Source organism: Monodelphis domestica, chromosome 2 (assembly GCF_027887165.1).
Source record: "Monodelphis domestica isolate mMonDom1 chromosome 2, mMonDom1.pri, whole genome shotgun sequence".
In the NCBI taxonomy this organism is placed as follows: domain Eukaryota; kingdom Metazoa; phylum Chordata; class Mammalia; order Didelphimorphia; family Didelphidae; genus Monodelphis; species Monodelphis domestica.
Genome location: NC_077228.1, coordinates 472,252,024 through 472,277,722, shown reverse-complemented (window position 1 = coordinate 472,277,722; position 25,699 = coordinate 472,252,024). Strand labels below are relative to the sequence as shown.

General features: G+C 39.4%; 1 protein-coding gene across 1 annotated transcript; it reads left to right on the top strand.

Annotated features, from left to right (window-relative positions):
• Positions 1 to 4,288: 4,288 nt before the first annotated feature.
• LOC100033000 (EF-hand domain-containing protein D1-like) lies at positions 4,289 to 6,200 on the top strand. Its single transcript, XM_056814859.1, has one exon. The coding sequence runs from the start codon at positions 4,353 to 4,355 to the stop codon at positions 5,094 to 5,096; it is 744 nt and encodes a 247-aa protein (XP_056670837.1). The 5' UTR covers positions 4,289 to 4,352; the 3' UTR covers positions 5,097 to 6,200.
• The last annotated feature ends 19,499 nt before the right edge of the window (positions 6,201 to 25,699 follow it).

Below are 25,699 nucleotides of genomic sequence, written 5' to 3'. Positions count from 1 at the left end.
TATAATTGAAAATGTTACCCTAAAAAACAAAACTACATTTCCTGAGAGCCCACTGACTTCCTGTCATTATGCACTTCCTGTAGACAGAGGATAAAGTCAGTGGGAGTTGAGGCTCTTTCTCTCTTCCTTTGGATTGCAGTCAGCAGTGATGGTGGTGAGTGGGGATTTTGAAAATGGCTAATCAGCCATGGGCATGTGGTCTTTATTTTGTATCTTCTTTATTTCCTTGATTTCTAAGGATCATTTAACAATACTCCAAAAATATAATATATTTTTTTTATTTTTGAGATTTAATTTCAATTTTTACAGTTGGCAACCAGAAGGGATGAGAAAAACTAAAAAAAAAAATTAAGATAGCCTAGATAATTTTTTTAAGCCACATTTCTCCTGCCAAGGCTTTTCACCCACTTCACCCACCAACCCACCCACCCAAACTCCAAGAGAACACAAAACTCTACCAGAGCTGCTGTCTTTTTCTTTTCCTACTTTTTCCCTGGTTGCTTGCTCTCCCTACTGGCCAAGCTATTTTTAGCTGGGGGACTCTTTGCAGAGAAGAGATAAGTTGCTTCTCCTGATTCTGCTCACTCCTGCTGCTAAATCCAAGCTGAATCCCCAGAGACATCTTGTTGACCTCATTTTAAAGGGAATTTTCTCCTATGTCACCTCCCTTAAGTTCTCACATCTACCAAACACAGTAGATGTTTTCCAAAGGACAGACCATTCTTAATTCACACCTGAGTAGACTAAACTTTTGAGTAATTCACACCTGAGTAGACTAAAATCTCTGAGTAAGTTCTCACCTCTTTGCTCCTTGTAAGTTTACAAGTTGCCTGACCTTTATAGGTACTTAGCACCCTTTTGTATTAGATGTAAAAATAGGTACATCTTAAGAACTTTTTGCCTTAATATGAGTATGGTTTAAGGATTTTTCATTGTTCAGCAAGGAGTTTACAACTTTATCTTCCCCTAAAGAATGCATAAGTCGGGTGGAGTAGAGGTCTCACATTCCTGATCTATGTTCCTTCATTGTTTAAAATGGGGAATGGTCATAACCAAGTGTTCTGAACTAGGGTCTGAGAATTTTTTAGATTCACAAATAGATAGATAGATAGATAGATATTTATACATATTACATCTATATAAATATGTATGTCTTGGCATTTCATCCTATAAAATTTGTCACTGTTCCCTCTAAGTATAATTCTTCTAGCTACCCAGGTGATAATAACAATATTTAAGAATTACAAATGACCTCTTTTCTTATAAGTATACATATCATTGTAACTTATTCGGTCTTCTTAAAAAAGGTGTATTTTATTTTGTTTTGTTTTTCTATGTTACCTCTTTCTTAATTACCTTTTGATGATTCTCTTGAGTTCTGTGCTTGGGCACCAAATTTTCTGTTCAGGTCTGGTCATTTCTTTACAAATGCTAGGAATACTTTTATTTTGTTAAATCAAAATACTTTCCCCTGTTGGAATATAGTCCGTTTTGCTGGGTAGTTGATTCGTGGTTGTAGACCTAGTTCACTTGCTTTCTAGAATGCCATATTCCATGCCTTTTGGTCCTTCAGTGTAGATGCAGTCAGATCCCATGTTATCCTCACTAAAGTTCTATGATATCTGAATAACTTCTTCTTAGTAGTTTTGAATATTTTTTTCCTTGGTCTGATAGTTCTTGAATTTGGCTATAACATTCCTGGGTGTTGTTAGTTGGGGATTAAGTACAGGAGGTGATCTGTGGATTCTTTCAATCTCCACTTTTCCCTCTTGTGATAGAATATTGGGGCAGTTTTCTTGAATAATTTTCTGTAGTTTGATGTCCAGCCTTTCTTTTGTCATGGTCTTCTGGTAGACCAATGATACTTAAGTTGTCTCTCCTGGAATGATTTTCTCTATTTTCTGCTTTGTGAATGAGGTGCTTCCTTTTTTCCTCAATTTTTTCATTCTTTTAATTTTGTTTTATGGTGTCCTGCTGCATTGTGACATCATTTGCTTCTAATTGTTGTATTTTGGTTTTTAAAGACTGGATTTCATCCCTGGCTTTTTGGTCATCATTCTCCTTCTCATCTTTCATTGCCTTTGCATTGTTTTCAAGCTGATTAATTTTGGCTTTCTAGCCACAGTTTTCTGTTTCCACATGGCCAATCTTGCTTTTTAAGTTCTTTTCCCAGTTGTCTTCAGCCTCTCTTAATTGTGTTTTGATTTGTATTTGGAATTCTTCCAAAGACTACATCCAATGCACTGGAGTTTCTGTGTTTTTGCTTGATATTCCTTGATCTTCCTCTGTTGCATTTGTTCTTAGTTTATTGCCTGGTTAGAAGTTGTATATTGTAATTTCTTTTTTCTTTTTCTATTATTTGCTCATATTTACCCCTTCTTTATTTCCTGTATTTGCCTGTGCATTTTCTCCTCTCATTTTGTTTTGGATCTCTGGTTTGGGGCTTTTCTGTCAGCCATTACCCTTGGAGCTTAGTCAGCAAATTTCTCAGTGCAGTCTGTGGAGGAGGTGTGTTGGAGCTTGAGCTTCCCTTCCCTCTGAAAGCTTTAATGGGATTAAGCCCAGCTGAGTTGCAGAGTTGGATATGCCCTGAGACCAAAACCTCTAGAAAGGGGTGGGTGGGAGGGCAATATGGAGTGTCTCTGCTGCTGCAACTAGGCTGCCCACTCTGCACTTCTCCAACTGCTTCCCCACAATATGTGTTCAATGCTCTGAGCCTGGCACAGCTTTGCCTGCAAGGTACTCCCTCCAGACCAGCACCCTTGTAATCCCAGAGGTTACAGCTACTGGTGGAGGTTCAGAGCTCTAGGTGGGGGAGGGGTCCTGGGACCATCCTTCTTCTTTCCCCTTAAACCCAAATGTTCTCCAATTCAGGCTTTTGGAAAGGATACCTTGTAAGTTGAGTGCTGCAGGAGAGATCCTTTGCTCTGTCCTAGTGTTAGGTTTTCCGTCCCCTAGGAACATTTAGTTTGTAATCCATAAGGAAAGGTTTTCAGAGATCTGAACTTTTGCTACCTCTAGGCAGACATCTTGATTCCACTTCTGGTTTCCAAAACTCTTCTTATTTTTAAACTAAGTTTTTGGAGTGTTGCATTCTTGCAAAGGGTATCTGTCCAAATGCAGGGTTATACCTAAACTTCTCCCACAACAATATGAAGAAGAATGCAGAGTACTTCACAATACTTTTTGCCCTCCCATGCATATTTCAGCTTATCTATGACTGCCTTAAGAAATGGTTGGCAGAACTAAATACCTCCTTAAAGGTAAGATATGACCAGGCTGAAGGGGACTCATGTTGGGTGTGCTGGATAGACTAGGTAGAAATTCCGTATTACCCCTTCCCTTTGTTTTTCTTTCTGTATACCTGCTAAATAGAAGAGGTGAGGATGTACTGGGTCAAGAACAATCTCCCCCTATTGCCCCTCACTACTTCTGCAGGTGGATTAAATTACCCTGCAACTTGACTCAAAAGGGCATACAAAGCTGATTGAGGTTTGAGGGGTGTGTACAAGCATGGAAGAGGGTCAGTATTGGATTTTGGGAAGAGATCATGAGCCCAGAGGAGAAGATTGGTTGATTGGTTGTTAGATTGTGAGACCCTTCCTGCAGGAGGAGACCCTCCCCTTGAAATTAAAAACCTGCCTCAAGTTCAGCAAGTGTCTCCCAACTGAGATACATCTCTGTTGTGGACACCCTCAGCCCATCAGAGTAAGTGATCTCATAGTCTTGCATTTTTTTTTCCATTTTGAGTCAATAAGCTCACATCCCACATGTGAATTTTAAAACTACTCTACCCTACTCAGACCATACTTTAGAAGATTTGATTTAGCTATCTCCTGATTGTAGCAGTGAAAACACCCTCTGTAACAGTTTCAGGAATGTCTTGTAGTACTTTACATTACTCTACCCTACTTCACATACTTTAGGGGAAGATAAAGTTGTAATCTCCTAATTGAACAATGAAGGTACTTAGTTCTCACCTTATAGTGAAGCTAGAATTTTAAGCTGTCTATTTTTTGACTAATAGAAAAAGGTGTTAAGTAACTATAAAAGTTAAATTAATCACAAAAAGGCCAAGTAACTCACAAAAGGTGAACTTAACAAAGAAGTGTGAAGTAGCTCAAAAGATAGAAACTAATCAAAGAAGGTGATAACTCAAAGTATGGGCCGTCCTGAAGAAAGCCTTTGATGTGATTGGTAGATGTGATCATTTAGAGGTGGAGACACAAGGGTGAAAGGTGTATATATTGGGGATTTTTTCCTCTCTCAAAAACTCTTTCCCCCAGAGAAGTTGCAAGCGGTTCCCAGGAAGAAGCGACCAGTGAACGTGGGGAACTGCGAGTCCTGGGGCCATGGCCAGCCAGGAGCTTAGCCTGAAGCTGCATCGGAGGCTGAGGCTGGAGCAGGAGGCAGAGGTCATCCGGATTCCGCAGCAAAATGGCTTATATGCGGTGCCCGCGCCGGCCTGGCCCTGTGGCTCCCCGAGCCAGGGAAACAAGCTGCCCGCTGAGGAGCTCATGGCCAAAGTGGGCGCCGAGCTTAAGGAGCAGCTGAACCGGCGTCAGGGCATGCACAAGGGAAAGGCGCGGCTCCCGCCCATCAAGGTCTTCAAGCTCTACACCGAGTTTCCCGAGTTCAGCCACCGCCAGATCAAGGACATGGAGAGCCTCTTCCGAAGGTATGACTCTGGGAAGGATGGCTACATCGACCTGATGCAACTGAAGTTGATGATGGAGAAGCTGGGGGCCCCCCAGACGCACCTGGGCTTAAAGGAAATGATCAGGAAGGTGGATGAGGACCTGGACAGCAAGCTCAGTTTTCGGGAGTTTTTGCTGATTTTCAGCAAAGCAGCCTCAGGGGGACTGGGGTCAGAGATCAGCTTGATATCCCTGGCCAAGCTCTCCGAGATCAATGTGGCCATAGAAGGTGTGAAAGGAGCCAAGAATTTTTTCGAAGCCAAGGTCTATGACCTGTCCATGACCAGCCGATTCGAAGCTGAGATCAAAGCAGAGCAGAATGCCCGAAAACAGGAGGCAGAGGACAGAAAACAGCGGAGGGCTCTCTTCAGAGAACGCCGAGCTGCCTTCTCCCAGTAGCTCCAGCTAGGCTGGAGTGTAAACAGAGACTTGCCTTGACTTCTACCAGCTGTGCCTTACAAGTTGGCCTGGAAGAAATGGCCAGCACCTTGTCCCCCAAGCAGGACCCATCTCTCATTGAATGTCCCCTATCCCCTATCTACCTGTCTGTTGTGTCTGGAAGGGTAACTGGTACTCCTAAAATTTGAGGAAACAGCAAGGAAGGTCAAATGGGAAGAGAATTCTGTAATAAAAGGAAACGATTCCATTTCTTACCCAAACACTGTTCTTCTAGCCTTTGAATGTTTCCAGGATTTTGCCATTTTCTTGGTGACTTTTATTATCCCTGTTTGCTCCCTTTTAACCCAACCTTTCATGGAGGTCATTTGGCCAGAGGTAGAGCTCTGCCATTCTCCTGCATTCCCAGTTTCAGACTGATTGCATTTTTCAAGTGCACTCATTGGAGGTCTACACTATTGGCTTTGATTTAGATTCTCCCCTTCTTCCATCAACTGCCACAAAAGTGGCAAGGGTTAGCTGTAAAACTGTCCTCCCTCACCAAGTGTTTGAAGAAAGGGGGAGAGGTCCAAGAGCTATGGAGTAGATCCCAGAAAGACCTCAGTGTTGGGGGGAGGCCATTCTAAAAGCCCCTCTGATTTTCTGCCACTCTACTCATAGAGGTGGTTTTAAATGGATGATGAGAAGCTCCATGCCAAGGGACTCCCCCTTTGACCTCTACATGGTAATACTTTGTCAGTTTGCCAGTTTAGATTGTTGGATTAATACAGGACACCTGAGTCTAGCCAGAACACCTGGCCATTGTCCTGGAACTTTTCATGTAGAGACAGGTGAGTATGGACCCAATTTCCATGGTTGCCATTAAAAACCTCACATGCTCACTGAGTATGTAAGACTTCAGAAATGTTTCTGTCTTTTATTCCCCTTTCTCCTTGTCCAAAGAGGAGCAACTCTTTCACCCTTGGTCCTTTGTTCTTTTTGATCTCTTTTATTGGGGAGGGGGGAGAGGTGAGAATCATGGTATTAAAATGGTGAGCAGGGAAGAATAATGAAACTAATTTTTAATAGATTAAAGAACTATAGACTACTTTGAGTTTTTTTTTCACAATACATATAATGCTTTAAAAGGTCACTCTTACCACTCAATATTTATTAGGATACACAGGGGTTTTATATACCTATTTTGTAGCTATTCTTTTTCTATGAAATCAGTGTTTCCCAGCCTAATTAGTTATCCTTGCCAAATGAACTATGCAAATAAAATGTATTATCTCACTGGCTTGCTAACACTTTCATTGAATGGATGGGATAGGTAAAGAGCAGAAGATTGAATTAGGGGGTTGGTTATATTACCAAATGCCCATGGATGCTCAGACTGGAGGCCAGGGCTGGTTGGGTACCACTGATCCTTGGAAATATGGTTGGGAGGTAGGAATAGGCTAATACACTTAGGCTAATAGAAGGGGCCTTAGAGGCCATCAAATGCAACTCACCCACTTGTAAAGATGAGGAAACTAAGGCCTCAAGTGGAAAAAGGACTTGTCTGAGGTCATGCAGATAGTAAGCAGCCTGAGCAGGCGTGACCACAGTAGTAGTAAAAATAATGATAACGGCTAGCTTTTATGTAGCACTTTAAGGTTTGAAAATGTTTCATGAATATCTCATTGATCCTTACCATAACTAATGACAGTTGGTAGATATAGTTACTATCCTTGCTTTAAAGTTGATGAAACTGAGGCAGATAGTGGCTAAGTGACTTGTTAGTATCTGAGACAGGATTTGAATTCAGATCATTCTGACTCCAAGATCAATATCATAACCATTGTATTACCCAGCATTGGTGTAGGGATCTCCCAAAGAAAGTCCTAATGTAATGTTCATTAACCTATACCAGGCACTAGGAATACCAAGATCAAAACAAGATTGGACCTGCCCCCTGGAAGTTTGCATTTGTGGATCAGAGAAAATCTTCCATCAGAGAGGATCCCCAACTGATCTTGTATAGGCCTTGTTTGTAGGTAGCTATTGACAAGCTGCCCCTCCCTCCCCATTAGAGTGCAGGGTCTGTGTTGGCAGGGGCCCAGCTGATGTACCCTCAGCTCTTAGCACTGGGCCTGGCACAAAGTAAATGTTTAATGAATGCATTTTTCTTGACTTGGAGATGTGGGAGGCTACGTGATCTGAATGTTATATATACTATCAAAGATGGTTCCCGAGTCCTTTGATCTTTTTGCAAGGGAAGATTCACTGAATGGAGATTTGGATGTATATTTGTGAAAGTCTGTGATGGAAACACCCAAGGTACTAATAAAACCAATTGGAAAATAAAAGTAAAAAAAAAAACCTCTTTCCCCAGAATGTTGGTTCTGGCTGATCATTTCCTGTGAATAGCTTGGGCTCTAGTTCTGTCCTGCTACTCAGCCTGGAGGAGCTCACTCAGACAGCTTCCTTGAGATGTTCTCTTGGTGAGTAATAAGACTGACTTCCTTTTCCCTTGGGCTCAGGGATGCCCCTTTGGCCAAGGCCTTTAACTACTGCATGGCTTAGCCTGAGCCAAAGCAGTTTAAATTAATTCTTTTTCCTCTCCCTCTCTCTTCTCCTTAAATTCCTTCCCTCTATATTAATTATATTATCATATATTTCCAGACTACTTGTGAATTTTATTTGGTGACCATTTAAATCTAGATTTAAAGTCACAACTCTAAGTTCATCTTTACACACATAAGGCTACATTGCTGCATGACTATCACTATATCTCTTAAAATACTCTAAGATTATATGAGGTTTTTTGCATATTATACCACACAGTTGACATACACACACCACAAGATTTTGTCCCAAGAAAAACTCCAACCAAGTTCAGAGGCCCAGTTACTCCAACTAGTCCTAGATCCAACTCCCCCTAAGATTATAGAGCCAGCTCCTTTTAAAAAGAAATTTCTCTTATGTCACCTCTCCTAAATTTTCACATCTACCAATCACAGTAGATGTTTTCCACAGGACTGACCATTCTTAATTCACATCTTCTTTTGTTAATCACCTTCCCTAAGTAGACTGAAACTTCACACCTCTTGCTAAGCTTGCCCTTGTAAGTTGCTTGACCTTTTAGTGATTCATTTAACCTTTATAGGTACTTAGCACCCTTTTGTATTAGATCTAAAAATAGACCAAGCTTAAGATTTTGGCCTCACTATAAGTATGAGTTAGGGACATTTTCATTGTTCTGTAATGAGTTTTACAACTTTACCTTCCCCTAAAGTATACCTAAGTATGGGTGGAGTAATGTAAAATTCCCACATACATTCCTGACTAAGTACCTCCATTGTTTAAGTGGGGAATAGCCTTAACCAAATGTTCTAAGGTAGAGTCTGAGAAGTTTTAAAATTCACAAATGCAAAATGTTGGAAAATAATTGTGAAAAACTTGTGAAAAAAATTGTGAAAAAAAGAGAAAAACTTCTGAAAAAAATTGTGAAAAAAAGATAAGTGATATCATACTGATACAAGTATCCCTCTGGACACCCCAAACTCCAGAAATGTTCTGGGTCAAAGGGGACATGAAAAATTCCTTTCCAGGAGCACTCACCTCCCACTTTGAACTATCCTTTTGATATTTAATTAATATAGATATACACTTCCTGGTTCCACTCTGATAAGCATTGAGTGGTACTTAATATAATCAACCTTTGAATTCCACAGATCATTCTCTTATATCCCCAACCTCAATAAATTGCCTCATTCCTTAATCACTCCATCCCCCCTTCCTTTTCCTGTAACCCCTGTTTTCAAAAGCTTATGAATAACCCAAACCTTATTTCCTTGGCCAGGCTCCACCTACCCACTGTCTCCTGGCCTTTCAACATGACTTCCAAATTAATCAATTTCTCTTTTTATTTTTAAGCTAAATTTTGGATCTTGCATCCTTGCAAAGAATAACTTGTCCTGAACCTGTGGTTTCACCTCAAAGCTCTCCCACAATACCACTATTAGATCTGTATCACAAAGATGCCAAAGATAGCAGGCCAGGACTCACTTGTACAAAAATATTTATAGAAGCACTTTTTGGGGTGGCCAATTATGACTGAAACTGAAAATATTTGGTAACACTCATTTAACCCCCAAAAGGCCTTTGGGTGTATCTCTGACATCTTCCTACTCAAAGGACCAGGATGCAGAAGAGATGGTATGGGTAATCAGAAATGCAGATTTTACCAAAAGCATCTGTAGCTACTCTAGATGGTCAGATGTTAACATTGCTACATTTTACTTTCATGTTTTACTTGATTAAAGGCCTGTGTGTTGACTGAATTATTTGGGGGCAATGAGAAGGGAAACAAATTTAGGATTCAAATGGGAAGAGATTAGAGTCTTCATTAAAACATGTATTTAATACTTACTATCAGATACAGAGGAACTAGAGTATCATAGAATTAAAGCCATGGTGAAGAACATTTAGTGTGTGTTTACTTTGATGTGAGATCTTGTCATTCAACTTTTGAACACAATTTGTTGCTTTGAATGGACATAGTCTTCTGTAGCGCCTGTTTCCAGTCATTTTCCTGGAGGAAGGAATAACTTCTATTTTTGCCAAGTGTGGCATATTGGGGGAAACTATGCTATCTGTTTATGTTGGGGAGGAAAGGAAGATCAAAGGATGAAACTGCTATTCATACTAGAAGTGATAAGTGACAAGATAAAAGGTAATTTTAATTTTGCTTTTTTTTCTATGAAGCATAGAGAACTTTGGGCTAAGAAAGTATAGTAGTAGTATAGTAAGTAGTATAGTATAGAAACATTAGTGTGGGTAGCTGAGAAAGCTAAAGCAACTCTATTTTATCTGTATTTCCTCTAACTTGCTCCTGACCCTGTTTTTATTTCAATCTCCAGCCTATCCTAGACCTTCCTATTTACTGAATTAGCAAGAATATTTTTTCCTATTAGGGTAGGAATACAAGAGATAGCTAGCCTAAAGAACTTTTCCTGTAACTAGCTTCAGCAACAAGCCTTGTCCAATCTTGAGACACCCTCATTGCCAATTCACCTCCTACCTAAGTGAAACCAATTTATGCCTTTTTTTTTTGTTCCTCAGGGAAGTCTCTGCCCAGTGTGGGTGAGATTTCTTGGCTGGCAAGCTCAATAAGGTCTATTTCTTTCCTAAATTTATGTTGTTGTTGTTGTTGTTTTATTTTGGTTTTGGTTCTGGTTCTGTTTTATTTTGCCATAGACAATTTTACCCATAATAGAAAATTGAAATAAGTAGAAGATAGTAAAGGAGATTGCAAGAGAGTTTCTGATTGTTCTAAATGAATTTGTCACCAGGTATAAATGAAATACATTGCTGAATCTCTGGCCAAGATGTTTGAAAAATAGAGGATGGGAGAATATTGGCAGTACAGAAGAATATATTTACACATTAGTGCATCATTTAAAAATATTTTAAAGGGAAAATGAACTTGACACTTCACACTAGGTTAATTAAATTAACTTTGCTGTGAGCAAAGTAAAACTAAGGAAGTTCTGGACTTTCTGCCACTGAGTTGGAACAAAAAGCAGTGGGATTATTAGAGAGAAGAAATTGACAAGATTGACAGTTGGTGTTGGAATGGGCAACTGGGAGTGGCAGTTGGTCTTGTGAAGAGCACTTCCTGCCTGACCCCAGAACTGGAAGGAGCCTCTCTCCCTGTCTCTGGATAGAACTGCCTTTATTCCTGCATTTCCCAACTGTGTGCTCTACCTGGATCCCTGTGATCATTTTCATCAGACAAAAGCAGAGAGATGCCCCCTGTCTAGAGGCTATTTTTGAAAAATGGGGTTCCCAAGAATTGGGCCACTTATGATAGCCTGAGGGGATGTCTTCTCTATTGGACTGATGTGGAAGATACCCCATAGCAGTTAAGCATGGACCCTCCTGAGGGGCAAGCCTCCACCCAGACTTAGTTGCCCAGCAGAAGTCCAATAAGGATTGTTTATAGTTGACTGGCTGTCCTGGGTTTCAGCTCCCTCTGTGTCTCCTGAAATAGTAGTCCTCTTATCTGACTGTGATATTCAAATAAAGATAAATTTTAATAACAAGTTTGGATTGGGGAGGTATCAGGGAAGAGGGAAGAGGGGTTTCCCTAGATGAGGGTTGAGTCTCTCTCAGCTTCTGAGCTGAGGCCAGGCCTCATAGACTGGTGGAGTGTTTCCTTTATTCCTGTCTATGCTAATCTGTGCTAGTTTTCTTAACTTGAAAGTCTTAGCAGTAGACAGCAAGATGGAGAAAAGTTCTGACTTTAGAGCTGGTTGGGCCTGTCTTTTCAGGCTGATGCCCCTAAAGACTGGCCTTACAGTCCAAACTGCTTCCCTTAAGTCTTTTGGTCTGATGAACATAATCATGGGGATCCAGGTAAAGCACACAGTTGGGAAATTCAGGAATAGAGGCACTTCTATCCAGAGACAGGGAGAGAGCTCCTTCCAGTTCCAGGGCCAGGAAGGAAGTTTTAGTCACAAGACCAACTGTCACTCCCAGTTTCCCCTTCCCCCACCAACTGTCAGTCTTGTCAATATCTTCTCTCTAAGATTCCACCTGCTATTTGTTTCAACTCAGTGGCAGAAAATCCAGAACTTCAACTTCTTGTCAAGATGGCAGCTTAGAGAAAGCTAAATTTCAGAGCTCCAGAAACCCTCCTTACTGATCTCAAACGGAATGCTCCTAGGGCATCGAAATTCAAAACAAACAGCAGAATAGACCCCAGAATCACTCCTCCTGGACGTGGATGAAAAGGTACGCCCCCCCCCCCAAGAGTTGGAGCCCGAGATCACTGGGATCTAACGGGAAGGCAAAGGGAAGGTCCCAGGACCCATCCCCCCCAACCCAGATTGCTGAGTCTGAGGCAGCAGCAGGAACTTCAGGGCAGGCAGGGGGGGGGCTCAGGAGCTGGCTGTTCTGAGGGCTGCCCCCTGAAAAAGATCTCAGCCAGTCTCAGGGGCACCCAGACAGCAGGGAGGCAGAGAGAGACGGGATGGGGGGGCCCGTAGCCCCCTGACCAGAACCTTCCATCTCGGTCTCACTGAAGGTCACTGCCTGATGGCATACTCTGTCAGAGGTTAATCCTATCACCAGTCCTCAGAGCTCCAGGAAGCCACAGCACCACCCCCCTCAGAGTGCAGGGTCATCTGAAACAATAGTAACCCTCAGGGCTGGCAAAAAGTCTTTGGAGCTGAAAGCCAAATCCTTAAAACAACCTGACCCAGGCGAGGGGGCACCCAGACAGCAGGGAAACAGAGAGAGACAGGAGGAGACTGTAGCCCCCTGACCAGATCCTTCCATCTGAGTCTCTCTGAAGGTCCTTGCCTGAGGGCATAGTCAGTCTGAGGTTAATCCTATCACCAGCCTTTAGAGCTCCTGGAAGTCACGTACCCCCCCCCCCCTTCAGAGTCCTGGCTCTTCCTGGCTGGCTGAGGCACAGAAACAAGGACCAAGCCATAGAAAGTACAATCTGCCTAGGGCTAAAACCTCTGAAAGCTAGACAGAGATAAGAAAAGCTAATCCTCCCCACTCAGATAGAGATGGCAAACTCCACAGAAGCACAAAAAAACCCAAAATTCCAAAAAAAAAAAAAAAAACAAGAAGGAGGCGACTTTGGACACATTTTATAGAGCAAAAATACAAAACACAGAGGAGATAGAAGAGGAAACCCAAGCAAATGCTCCTAAACCTTCCAAAGGAAATGGAAACTCTCCACAAACCCATGAAGAATATGAATCAGAAATGATCAAAAAGATGGAAGCCTTCTGGGAGGAAAAATGGGAAATAATGCAAAAGAAATTCACGCATCTACAAAACCAGTTTGACCAAACTGAAAAGGAAAACCAGGCTTTAAAGCAAGAACTAATAAAGCAAAGCCAAAAGACCAAGAAATTAGAAGAGAACATAAAATATCTCACTGACAAGGTGACAGATCTGGAAAATGGAGGGAGAAGAGATAATTTAAGAATAATTGGACTTCCAGAAAAGCCAGAAATAAACAGCAAACTCGACATCGTAATACAAGATATAATCTAAGAAAATTGCCCAGAGATTCTAAAACAAGGGGGCAATACAGCCACTGACAGAGCTCACAGAACACCCTCTACACTAAACCCCCAAAAGACAACTCCCAGGAATGTAATTGCCAAATTCCAAAACTCTCAAACAAAAGAAAAAATTCTACAAGAAGCCAGAAAAAGACAATTTAGATATAAAGGAATGCCAATCAGGGTCACACAAGACCTTGCAAGTTCCACTCTGAATGATCGTAAGGCATGCAACATGATTTTCAGAAAGGCATGAGAGCTGGGTCTTCAACCAAGAATCAGCTATCCAGCAGAACTGACGATATACTTCCAAGGGAAAGTATGGGCATTCAACAAAATAGAAGATTTCCAAGTTTTTGCAAAGAAAAAACCAGAGCTCTATGGAAAGTTCAACACCGAAAAACAAAGAGCAAGGAATACCTGAAAAGGTAAATATGAAGGAAAGGGAAAAGGAGAAAAATGTTATCTTCTTCTTTTACTCAAACTCTCTTCTATAAGGACTACATTTATATCAATCTATGTATACTAAAATGTGGGGAATATGTAATGTGTAAATAGGGGGAAAAGAAAGACCAAATAGGAATAATCTTTCTCACACAAAGATCCACATGGGAATGGGAGGGGAAGGAAACTCCTATAAGAAGGAGAGGAAGAGAATTTTTACTTAAATTTTAATCTCAGGGAAATCAACTCTGAGAGGGAAAAACACCCAGATCCACTGGGATCTTGAATTCTATTTTACCCAACAAGGGTAGGGAGAAGGGAAAACCAAGGGGGGGAGGCGGGAGGGAAAACAAAAGGGGAGGGAATGAGAGGGGGAGGGGGAGGGAACAAAAGGGAGGGACTAAAAAAGAAAACATCAAGGGAGGGGACAACGGGGACTGATTCAAAGTAAATCACTGGACTAAAAGGTAGAGCCGAAGAAGAAAAGGTTAGAATTATGGAAGGATATCATAATGCCAGGGAATCCACAAATGACAATCATAACTTTGAACATGAATGGAATGAAACTCACCCATAAAACATAGACGAATACCAGAATGGATTAGAATCCAAAACCCTACCATATGTTGTCTTCAAGAAACACATATGAGGTGGGTTGATACCCACAAGGTCTGAATTAAAGAATGAAGTAAGACCTTCTGGGCCTCAACTGACAGAAAGAAGGCAGGAGTGGTAATCATGATATCTGATAAAGCCAAAGCAAAAATAGACCTGATCTAAAGGGATAGGGAAGGTAATTATATTTTGTTAAAAGGGACTTTAGATAATGAGGAAATATCACTAATCAACATGTATGCACCAAATAATATAGCACACAAATTTCTAATGGAGAAACTAGGAGAATTGAAGGAAGAAATAGACAGTAAAACCATATTAATGGGAGACTTAAACCAACCATTATCAAATTTAGATAAATCTAATCAAAAAATAAATAAGAAACAGGTAAAAGAAATGAATGAAATCTTAGAAAATTAGAATTAATTAGAATTAATAGACATATGGGAAAAATAAATAGGGATAAAAAGGAATACACCTTCTTCTCAGCACCACATGGCACATTCACAAAAATTGACCATACATTAGGTCACAGAAATATGGCACACAAATGCAGAAAAGCAGAAATAATGAATGCAGCCTTCTCAGATCACAAGTCAATAAAAATAATGTTCAGTAATGGTACATGGAAAACCAAATCAAAAACTAATTGGAAATTAAACAATATGATACTCCAAAATCGTTTAGTTAGAGAAGAAATCATAGAAACAATTAACAATTTCATCGAGGAAAATGACAATGGTGAGACATCCTTTCAAACTTTTTGGGATGCAGCCAAAGAGGTAATCAGAGATAAATTCATATCCCTGAGTGCATATATCAACAAATTAGGGAGAGCAGAGATCAATCAATTGGAAATGCAAATAAAAAAACTCAAAAGCGATCAAATTAAAAAACCCCAGCAGAAAACCCAACTAGAAATCCTAAAAATTAAGGGAGAAATTAATAAAATTGAAAGTGATAGAACTATTGATTTAATAAATAAGACAAGAAGCTGGTACTTTGAAAAAAACAAACAAAATAGACAAAGTACTGGTCAATCTAATAAAAAAAGGAAGGAAGAAAAGCAAATTAACAGCATCAAAGATGAAAAGGGGGACAGCACCTCCAATGAAGAGGAAATTAAGGCAATCATTAAAAATTACTTTGCCCAATTATGTGGCAATAAATACACCAATTTAGGTGATATGGATGAATATATACAAAAATACAAACTGCCTAGACTAACAGAAGAAGAAATAGAATTCTTAAATAATCCCATATCACAAAATGAAATCCAACAAGCCATCAAAGAACTTCCTAAGAAAAAATCCCCAGGGCCTGATGGATTCACCAGTGAATTCTATCAAACATTCAGAGAACAGTTATTCCCAATACTATGCAAACTATTTGACATAATAAGCAAAGAGGGAGTTCTACCAAACTCCTTTTATGACACAAGCATGGTACTGATTCCAAAACCAGGCAGGTCAAAAACAGAGAAAGAAAACTATAGACCAATATTCCTAATGAATATAGATGCAAAAATCTTAAATAGGATACTAGCAAAAAGCCTCCAGCAAGTGATCAGAAGGGTCATCCACCATGATCAAGTAGGATTTATACCAGGGATGCCGGGCTGGTTCAATATTAGGAAAACCATCCACATAATTGACCACATCAACAAGCAGACCAACAAGAACCACATGATTATCTCAATAGATGCAGAAAAAGCCTTTGATAAAATACAACACCGATTCCCATTAAAAACACTAGAAAGCATAGGAATAGAAGGGTCGTTCCTAAAAATAATAAACAGTATATATCTAAAACCATCAGCTAATATCATCGGCAATGGGGATAAACTAGATGGATTCCCAATAAGATCAGGAGTGAAACAAGGATGCCCATTATCATCTCTACTATTTGACATTGTACTAGAAACACTAGCAGTAGCAATTAGAGAAGAAAAAGAAATTGAAGGCATCAAAATAGGCAAGGAGGAGACCAAGTTATCACTCTTTGCAGATGACATGATGGTCTACTTAAAGAATCCTAGAGATTTAACCAAAAAGCTAATTGAAATAATCAACTTTAGCAAAGTTGCAGGATACAAAATAAACCCACATAAGTCATCAGCTTTTCTATATATCTCCAACACAGCTCAGTAGCAAAAACTACAAAGAGAAATCCCATTCAAAATCACCTTAGACAAAACAAAATACCTAGGAATCTCTCTCCCGAGACAAACACAGGAACTATATGAACACAACTACTAAACACTCGCCACACAACTAAAACTAGACTTGAGCAATTGGAAAAACATTAACTGCTCATGGATAGGATAAGCCAATATAATAAAAATGACCATCCTACCCAACCTTATTTATCTATTTAGTGCCATACCCATTGAACTACCAAAATATTTCTTTACTGATTTAGAAAAAACCATAACAAAATTCATCTGGAAGAACAAAAGTTCAAGGATATCCAGGGAAATAATGAAAAAAACACATATGATGGGGACCTTGCAGTCCTAGACTTTAAACTATATTACAAAGCAGCAGTCATCAAAACAATTTGGTACTGGCTAAGAGACAGAAAGGAAGATCAGTGGAATAGACTGGGGGAAAGAGACCTCAGCAAGACAGTATACGATAAACCCAAAGATCCCAGCTTTTGGGAAAAAAATCCAGTATTCGATAAAAACTGCTGGGAAAATAGGAAGACAGTGTGGGAAAGATTAGGAATTGATCAACACCTCACACCCTACACCAAGATAAATTCAAAATGGGTGAATGACTTAAACATTAAGAAGGAAACCATAAGTTAATTGGGTAAACACAGAATAGTATACATGTCAGACCTTTGGGAGGGCAAAGACTTTAAAACCAAGCAAGACATAGAATCACAAAATGTAAAATAAATAATTTTGACTACATCAAATTAAAAAGCTTTAGTACAAACAAAACCAATGTAACTAAAATCAGAAGGAAAACAACAAATTGGGAAAAAATCTTCAAAGAAACCTCTGACAAAGTTTTAATTACTCAAATTTATAAAGAGCTAAATCAATTGTACAAAAAACCAAGCCATTCTCCAATTGATAAATGGGCAAGGGACATGGATAGGCAGTTCTCAGATAAAGAAATCAAAACTATTAACAAGCACATGAAGAAGTGTTCTAAATCTCTTATAATCAGAGAGATGCAAATCAAAACAACTCTGAGGTATCACCTCACACTTTGCATGATAGTAAAGGAAAGTAATGAATGCTGGAGGAGATGTGGCAAAGTAGGGATATTAATTCATTGCTGGTGGAGTTGTGAACTGATGCAACCATTCTGGAGGGCAATTTGGAACTATGCACAAAGGGCGAGAAAAGAATATCTACTCTTTGATCCAGCCATAGCTCTGCTCGGTCTGTACCCCAAAGAGATAATGTACAAAAAGACTTGTACAAAAATATTCATAGCTGCATTCTTTGTGGTGGTGAAAAACTGGAATACGAGGGGATGCCCATCAATTGGGGAATGGCTGAGCAAATTGTGTTATATGTTGGTGATGGAATACTATTGTGCTAAAAGGAATAATAAAGTGGAGGAATTCCATGGAGACTGGAACAACCTCCAGGAAGTGATGCGGAGCAAGAGGAGCAGAACCAGGAGAACATTGTACACAGAAACTAATACACTGTGGTATAATCGAATGTAATGGACTTCTCCATTAGTGGCAGTGTAATGTCCCTGAACAATCTGCAGGGATCCAGCAGAAAAAACACCATTCATAAGCAGAGGATAATCTGTGGGAGTAGAAACACCGAGGAAAAACAACTGTCTGACTACAGTGGTTGAGGGGACATGACAGAGGAGAGACTCTAAAGAAAACCCTAATGCAAATATTAACAACATAGCAATGGGTTCGAATCAAGAACACATGTACTACCCAGTAGAATCACACATCGGCTATGGGGGTGGGGGGGTGGGAGGGAGGAAAGAAAATGATCTTTGTCTTTAATGAATAATACTTGGAAATTATCAAATAAAATATTATAAAATTAAAAAAAAAAAGAAAATCCAGAACTTGCTTTAGTTTTCCTTTCCACAGTCTTTAAATATGAATATTAGATTTTTTTCTCAACTCTGATCATTTTGATTGCCTCTTACTTATTTGTAACAAGAGGTAAGGTCCATTTTAGTAGCCAAAGTGAAGTACAATTATAATCCCCACCTCCCAATGGGACATTACAGTCTCATACCAAAACTGCTGGGAAGTTGATCCCCAGGCATGGTACTCCTGGATGGCTCCCAAAACTGGGGCATCTCTCATTTGCCACTCCTCAGCTCACTTTACCCTTTCACCAAAATGATCTCTAGATTCTTGGTGACATTTTTAGACTCAAAAGCAACAGTACAGAGATGTGTTTTTTTTTTTTTCTAGACTCCTCTACCACATTTTTGTAATGATGGTAGTAATAAGATTTTTTTAATATCTCACCCAAGGTTGAAACATTGCTACACCTAGAAAACTTGTGACAAGTATTCATTGGCTTCTAAGGTTTTTCTCTAAATGCCATACAGAAGATTCATGTAAAATATGATAGTGGGTTTGTTTGCTATTGTCATTAAATGAACTATTATAACTTTGAGGATATTGATACTTTTTGAATGTGCATTACCTGTTGTATTACTATTCTTTTTTTTTTTTAATATATTTTATTTGATCATTTCCAAGCATTATTCGTTAAAGACATAGATCATTTTCTTTTCCTCCCCCCCACCCCCCATAGCCGACGCATAAGTCCACTGGGCATTAGATGTTTTCTTGATTTGAACCCATTGCTTTGTTGATAGTATTTGCATTAGAGTGTTCATTTAAAGTCTATCCTCTGTCATGTCCCCTCAACCTCTGTATTCAGGCAGTTGCTTTTTCTCGGTGTTTCCACTCCCATAGTTTATCCTTTGCTTATGAATGGTGTTTTTTTTTCTCCTGGATCCCTGAAAGTTGTTCAGGGACATTACACCGCCCCTAATGTAGAAGTCCATTACGTTCGATTATACCACAGTGTATTAGTCTCTGTGTACAATGTTCTCCTGGTTCTGCTCCTCTCGCTCTGCATCACTTCCTGGAGGTTGTTCCAGTCTCCATGGAACTTCTCCACTTTATTATTCCTTTGAGCACAATAGTATTCCATCACCAACATATACCACAGTTTGTTCAGCCATTCCCCAATTGATGGGCATCCCCTCGTTTTCCAGTTTTGGGCCACCACAAAGAGCGCAGCTATGAATATTTTTGTACAAGTCTTTGTGTCCATTATCTCTTTGGGGTACAGACCCAGCAGTGCTATGGCTGGGTCAAAGGGTAGATATTCTTTTGTCGCCCTTTGGGCATAGTTCCAAATTGCCCTCCAGAATGGTTGGATCAGTTCACAACTCCACCAGCAATGAATTAATGTCCCTACTTTGCCACATCCCCTCCAGCATTCATTACTTTCCTTTGCTGTTATGTTAGCCAATCTGCTAGGTGTGAGGTGATACCTCAGAGTTGTTTTGATTTGCATCTCTCTGATTATAAGAGATGTAGAACACTTCTTCATGTGCTTGTTAATAGTTTTGATTTCTTTATCTGAGAACTGCCTATCCATTTCCCTTGCCCATTTATCAATTGGAGAATGGCTTGATTTTTTGTACAATTGATTTAGCTCATTATAAATATGAGTAATTAAACCTTTGTCAGAGGTTTCTATGAAGATTTTTTCCCAATTTGTTGTTTCCCTTCTGATTTTAGTTATATTGGTTTTGTTTGTACAAAAGCTTTTTAGTTTGATGTAGTCAAAATTATTTATTTTACATTTTGTGATTCTTTCTATATCTTGTTTGGTTTTAAAGCCTTTCCCCTCCCAAAGGTCTGACATGTATACTATTCTGTGTTTACCCAATTTACTTATGGTTTCCTTCTTTATGTTTAAGTCACTCACCCATTTTGAATTTATCTTGGTGTAGGGTGTGAGGTGTTGATCTATTCCTAGTCTCTCCCACACTGTCTTCCAATTTTCCCAGCAGTTTTTATCGAATAGTGGATTTTTGTCCCAAAAGCTGGGATCTTTGGGTTTATCGTATACTGTCTTGCTGAGGTCGTTTTCCCCCAGTCTATTCCACTGATCTTCCTTTCTGTTTCTTAGCCAGTACCAAATTGTTTTGATGACTGCTGCTTTGTAATATAGTTTGAGGTCTGGGACTGCAAGGCCCCCATCATATGTGTTTTTTTTCATTATTTCCCTGGATATCCTTGATCTTTTGTTCTTCCAAATGAACTTTGTTATGGTTTTTTCTAAATCAGTGAAGAAGTATTTTGGTAGTTCAATGGGTATGGCACTAAATAGATAAATAAGTTTGGGTAGGATGGTCATTTTTATTATATTGGCTCGTCCTATCCATGAGCAGTTAATGTTTTTCCAATTGTTCAAGTCTAGTTTTAGTTGTGTGGCGAGTGTTTTGTAGTTGTGTTCATATAGTTCCTGTGTTTGTCTTGGGAGATAGATTCCTAGGTATTTTATTTTGTCTAAGGTGATTTTGAATGGGATTTCTCTTTCTAGTTCTTGCTGCTGAGCTGTGTTGGAGATATATAGAAAAGCTGATGATTTATGTGGGTTTATTTTGTATCCTGCAACTTTGCTAAAGTTGTTGATTATTTCAATTAGCTTTTTGGTTGAATCTCTAGGATTCTTTAAGTAGACCATCATGTCATCCGCAAAGAGTGATAACTTGGTCTCCTCCTTGCCTATTCTGATGCCTTCAATTTCTTTATCTTCTCTAATTGCTACTGCTAGTGTTTCTAGTACAATGTCAAATAGTAGAGGTGATAATGGGCATCCTTGTTTCACTCCTGATCTTATTGGGAATGCATCTAGTTTATCCCCATTGCAGATGATATTAGCTGTTGGTTTTAGATATATACTGTTTATTATTTTTAGGAATGACCCTTCTATTCCTATGCTTTCTAGTGTTTTTAATAGGAATGGGTGTTGTATTTTATCAAAGGCTTTTTCTGCATCTATTGAAATAATCATGTGGTTCTTGCTAGTTTGCTTGTTGATGTGGTCAATTATGTGGATGGTTTTCCTAATGTTGAACCAGCCCTGCATCCCTGGTATGAATCCTACTTGATCATGGTGAATGATCCTTCTGATCACTTGCTGGAGTCTTTTTGCTAGTATCCTATTTAAAATTTTTGCATCTATATTCATTAGGGAGATTGGTCTATAGTTTTCTTTCTCTGTTTTTGACCTGCCTGGTTTTGGAATCAGTACCATGTTTGTGTTGTAAAAGGAGTTTGGTAGAACTCCCTCTTTGCTTATTATGTCAAATAGTTTGTATAGTATTGGGGTTAACTGTTCTCTGAATGTTTGATAGAATTCACAGTTGAATCCATCAGGCCCTGGGGATTTTTTCTTAGGAAGTTCTTTGATGGCTTGATGGATTTCAATTTCTGATATGGGATTATTTAAGAATTCTATTTCCTCTTCTGTTAGTCTAGGCAGTTTGTATTTTTGTATATATTCATCCATTTCTCCTAAATTGGTGTATTTATTGCCATATAATTGGGCAAAGTAATTTCTAATGATTGCCTTAATTTCCTCCTCATTGGAGGTGCTGTCCCCCTTTTCATCTTTAATGCTGTGAATTTGCTTTTCTTCCTTCCTTTTTTTAATTAGATTGACCAGTACTTTGTCTATTTTGTTTGTTTTTTCAAAGTACCAGCTTCTTGTCTTATTTATTAAATCAATAGTTCTATCACTTTCGATTTTATTAATTTCTCCCTTAATTTTTAGGATTTCTAATTTGGTTTTCTGCTGGGGGTTTTTAATTTGATCGCTTTCGAGTTTTTTCAATTGCATTTCCAATTGATTGATCTCTGCTCTCCCTTGTTTGTTAATATGAGCTTTCAGGGATATGAATTTGCCTCTGATTACCGCTTTGGCTGCATCCCAAAAGGTTTGAAAGGATGTTTCGCCATTGTCATTTTCCTTGATGAAATTATTAATTGTTTCTATGATTTCTTCTTTAGCTAAACGGTTTTGGAGTATCATATTGTTTAATTTCCAATTGGTTTTAGATTTGGTTTTCCATGTACCATTACTAATCATTATTTTTATTGCCTTGTGATCTGAGAAGGCTGCATTCATTATTTCTGCTTTTTTGCCTTTGTGTGCTATGTTTCTGTGACCTAATGTATGGTCAATTTTTGTGAATGTGCCATGTGGTGCTGAGAAGAAGGTGTATTCCTTTTTATCCCTATTTATTTTTCTCCATATGTCTATTAATTCTAATTTTTCTAAGATTTCATTCACTTCTTTTACCTCTTTCTTATTTATTTTTTGATTTGATTTATCTAAATTTGATAATGGTTGGTTTAAGTCTCCCACTAGTATGGTTTTATTGTCTATTTCTTCCTTCAATTCTCCTAGTTTCTCCATTAGAAATTTGGGTGCTATATTATTTGGTGCATACATGTTGATTAATGATATTTCCTCATTGTCTAGAGTCCCTTTTAACAAAATATAATTACCTTCCCTATCCCTTTTGATCAGGTCTATTTTTGCATTGGCTTTATCAGATATCATGATTACCACTCCTGCCTTCTTTCTATCAGTTGAGGCCCAGAAGGTCTTACTCCATCCTTTAATTCTGACCTTGTGGGTGTCAACCCGCCTCATGTGTGTTTCTTGAAGACAACATATGGTAGGGTTTTGGATTCTAATCCATTCAGCTATTCGTCTACGTTTTATGGGTGAGTTCATCCCATTCACGTTCAAAGTTATGATTGTCATTTGTGGACTCCCTGGCATTTTGATTGCCTTCCCTAATTCTATCCTTTTCTTCTTCGGCTCTACCTTTTAGTCCAGTGATTTACTTTGAATCAGTCCCCCTTGTCCCCTCCCTTGATGTTTCCCTTTTTAGTCCCTCCCTTTTTGTTCCCTCCCCCTCCCCCCTCTCTTTCCCTCCCTTTTTGTTCTCCCTCTCCCCCTCCCCCCCTTGGTTTTCCCTTCTCCTTACCCTTGTTGGGTAAGATAGAATTCAAGATCCCAATGGATCTGGATGTTTTTCCCTCTCAGAGTTGATTTCCCTGAGATTGAGGTTTAAGTAAACCCCCCCCCCTCTTCCTCTCCTTCTTATAGGAGTTTTCTTCCCCTCCCCTTCCCCTGTGAATCTTTGTGTGAGAACCATTATTCTATTTGGTCTTTCTTTACCCCCTATTTATACATTACATTTTCCCCACATATTAGTATACATAGGTTGATATAAATGTAGTCCTTATAGAAGAGAGTTTGAGTAAAAGAAGATAACATTTTTCCCCTTTCCTTAATATTTACCTTTTCAGGTATTCCTTGCTCTTTGATTTTCGGTATCAAACTTTCCACAGAGCTCTGGTCTTTTCTTTGCAAAAAGTTGGAAGTCTTCTATTTTGTTGAATGCCCATACTTTCCCTTGGATGTATATAGTCAGTTTTGCTGGGTAGCTGATTCTTGGTTGGAGACCCAGCTCTCTTGCCTTTCTGAAGATCATGTTCCATGCCTTACGATCATTCAGAGTAGAACTTGCAAGGTCTTGTGTGACCCTGATTGGCATTCCTTTATATCTAAATTGTCTTTTTCTGGCTTCCTGTAGGATTTTTTCTTTTGTTTGATAGCTTTGGAATTTGGCAATTACATTCCTGGGAGTTGTCTTTTGGGGGTTTAGTGTAGAAGGTGTTCTGTGAGCTCTGTCAGTGGCTGTATTGCCCCCTTGTTCTAGAATCTCTGGGCAATTTTCTTTTATTATATCTTGTATCACCATGTCCAGTTTGGTGTTCATTTCTGGCTTTTCTGGGAGTCCAATTATTCTTAAATTTTCTCTTCTCCCCCTGTTTTCCAGATCTATCACCTTGTCGGTGAGATATTTTATGTTCTCTTCTAATTTCTTGGTGTTTTGGCTTTGCTTTATTAGTTCTTGCTTTAAAGCCTGGTTTTCTTTTACAGTTTGGTCAAACTGGTTTTGTAGATGCGTGAATTTCTTTTGCATCATTTCCCACTTTTCCTCCCAGAGGGCTTCCATCTTTTTGGTCCTTTCTGATTCAAATTCTTCATGGGTTTGTGGAGAGTTTCTATTTCCTTTGGAAGATTTTGGAGAATTTTCTTGTATATCTTCTTCTATCTGCTCTGTATTTTGTATTTTGGCTCCATAGAATGTGTCCAGAGTCGCCCCTTTCTTCTTATTTTTCTTGGTATTTTGGGGCTTCTGTGCTTCTGTGGAGTTTGTCATCTCTGAACGTGGAGGATTGGCTTTTCTTGTCTTTATCTGGTGATCAGAGGCTTTAGTCCTGGGCAGATGTTGGTTCTATGAGCGTTCCCTGGGTTAAACTGAATATGCCTCACTGGAACTGGAATGGAAGGGTTGGACCACGAGGCCACCCTCTCCCCCTGGCTCGATTTCCGGAAGTTGCCTTCAGAATCCCTGGCCGTGAGGCTGTTTCGTCGGCCTGCGGGGGGAGATGGGCTGCCGCTTCCCCAAGCTCCGAGAGCACAGACTTTCACTGAGACTTGGATAGCAGGATCCAGCCCGTGAGGCTGTCTTGCCCGCCCTGAGGGTTGCTGTTGTTTTGACCAGCTCTCTGCAGCGGAGGCCCCAGGCAGTAACTTTCACCCGGACTGGGACTTGGGTAGAAGACCCTGAGGGTTGTTGTTCCTCAGACCCTGCTCTCTGAGCCCGGCGCGGCTGCCGCTTCCGGGAGCCTTGGACTCTGCGCTCCTACCCCTGAGGTCCGAGGGATCTCGGGTTCTGGCTTTTAAGGGGAGCCGTACCTTTTGAACCGGGTCCAGGTCCAGGAGGAGGGTTCCCAGGGTCTGTGCTGTTGATCGTTTTGAATTTCGGCGCCTTAGGAGCTTCTAGTTTGAGATCGGTCGGGAAGGGTTTTCCGGAGATCTGAACTTCAGCTTTCTCTAAGCCGCCATCTTAACCGGAAGTCTGTATTACTATTCTTTATGAAAAACTGTTACTTTGTGAAAATCATTTGCTTTCATTTACAGTGGATCCTGGCCAAGTTTGAAAAGGACATGGATCTCATTTTTGGTGAGAAACCTTTGTATTCTATCCTTACTTAGCTGAAACAGTGTGTCAATTATTATAAGGTATATATTTTTATTATAAAAATTTTATTATTGTTTTTGCATGCATGTGCAATATACTATTTCAGTTTTATTTTTCTCTACTTTTTTGTATTTGAAGCACATGTCAACAGAATTGAGATGTTTCTTTAACTTTTTTTTTATTTTGCAGTAATATAAGTTTAAAATATATTTGCTATAATGTCAATGCATACCCCAGAATTTTAGACTACAATGATGCCATTGATTTTTTATAAAAAATATTATGTGACTTTGCTTAATGATTCTGTCTGATTTAAGAAGGGAATACAAAAAGAGGCATTGAACAATGCCAAAGAAGCACAAAGCTAATTGTATAGTGTCAAAGA

Excerpts from the sequence above, each read along its gene's own strand:
- LOC100033000 (XM_056814859.1), top strand. The coding sequence starts at position 4,353 with ATGGCCAGCCAGGAGCTTAGCCTGAAGCTGCATCGGAGGCTGAGGCTG.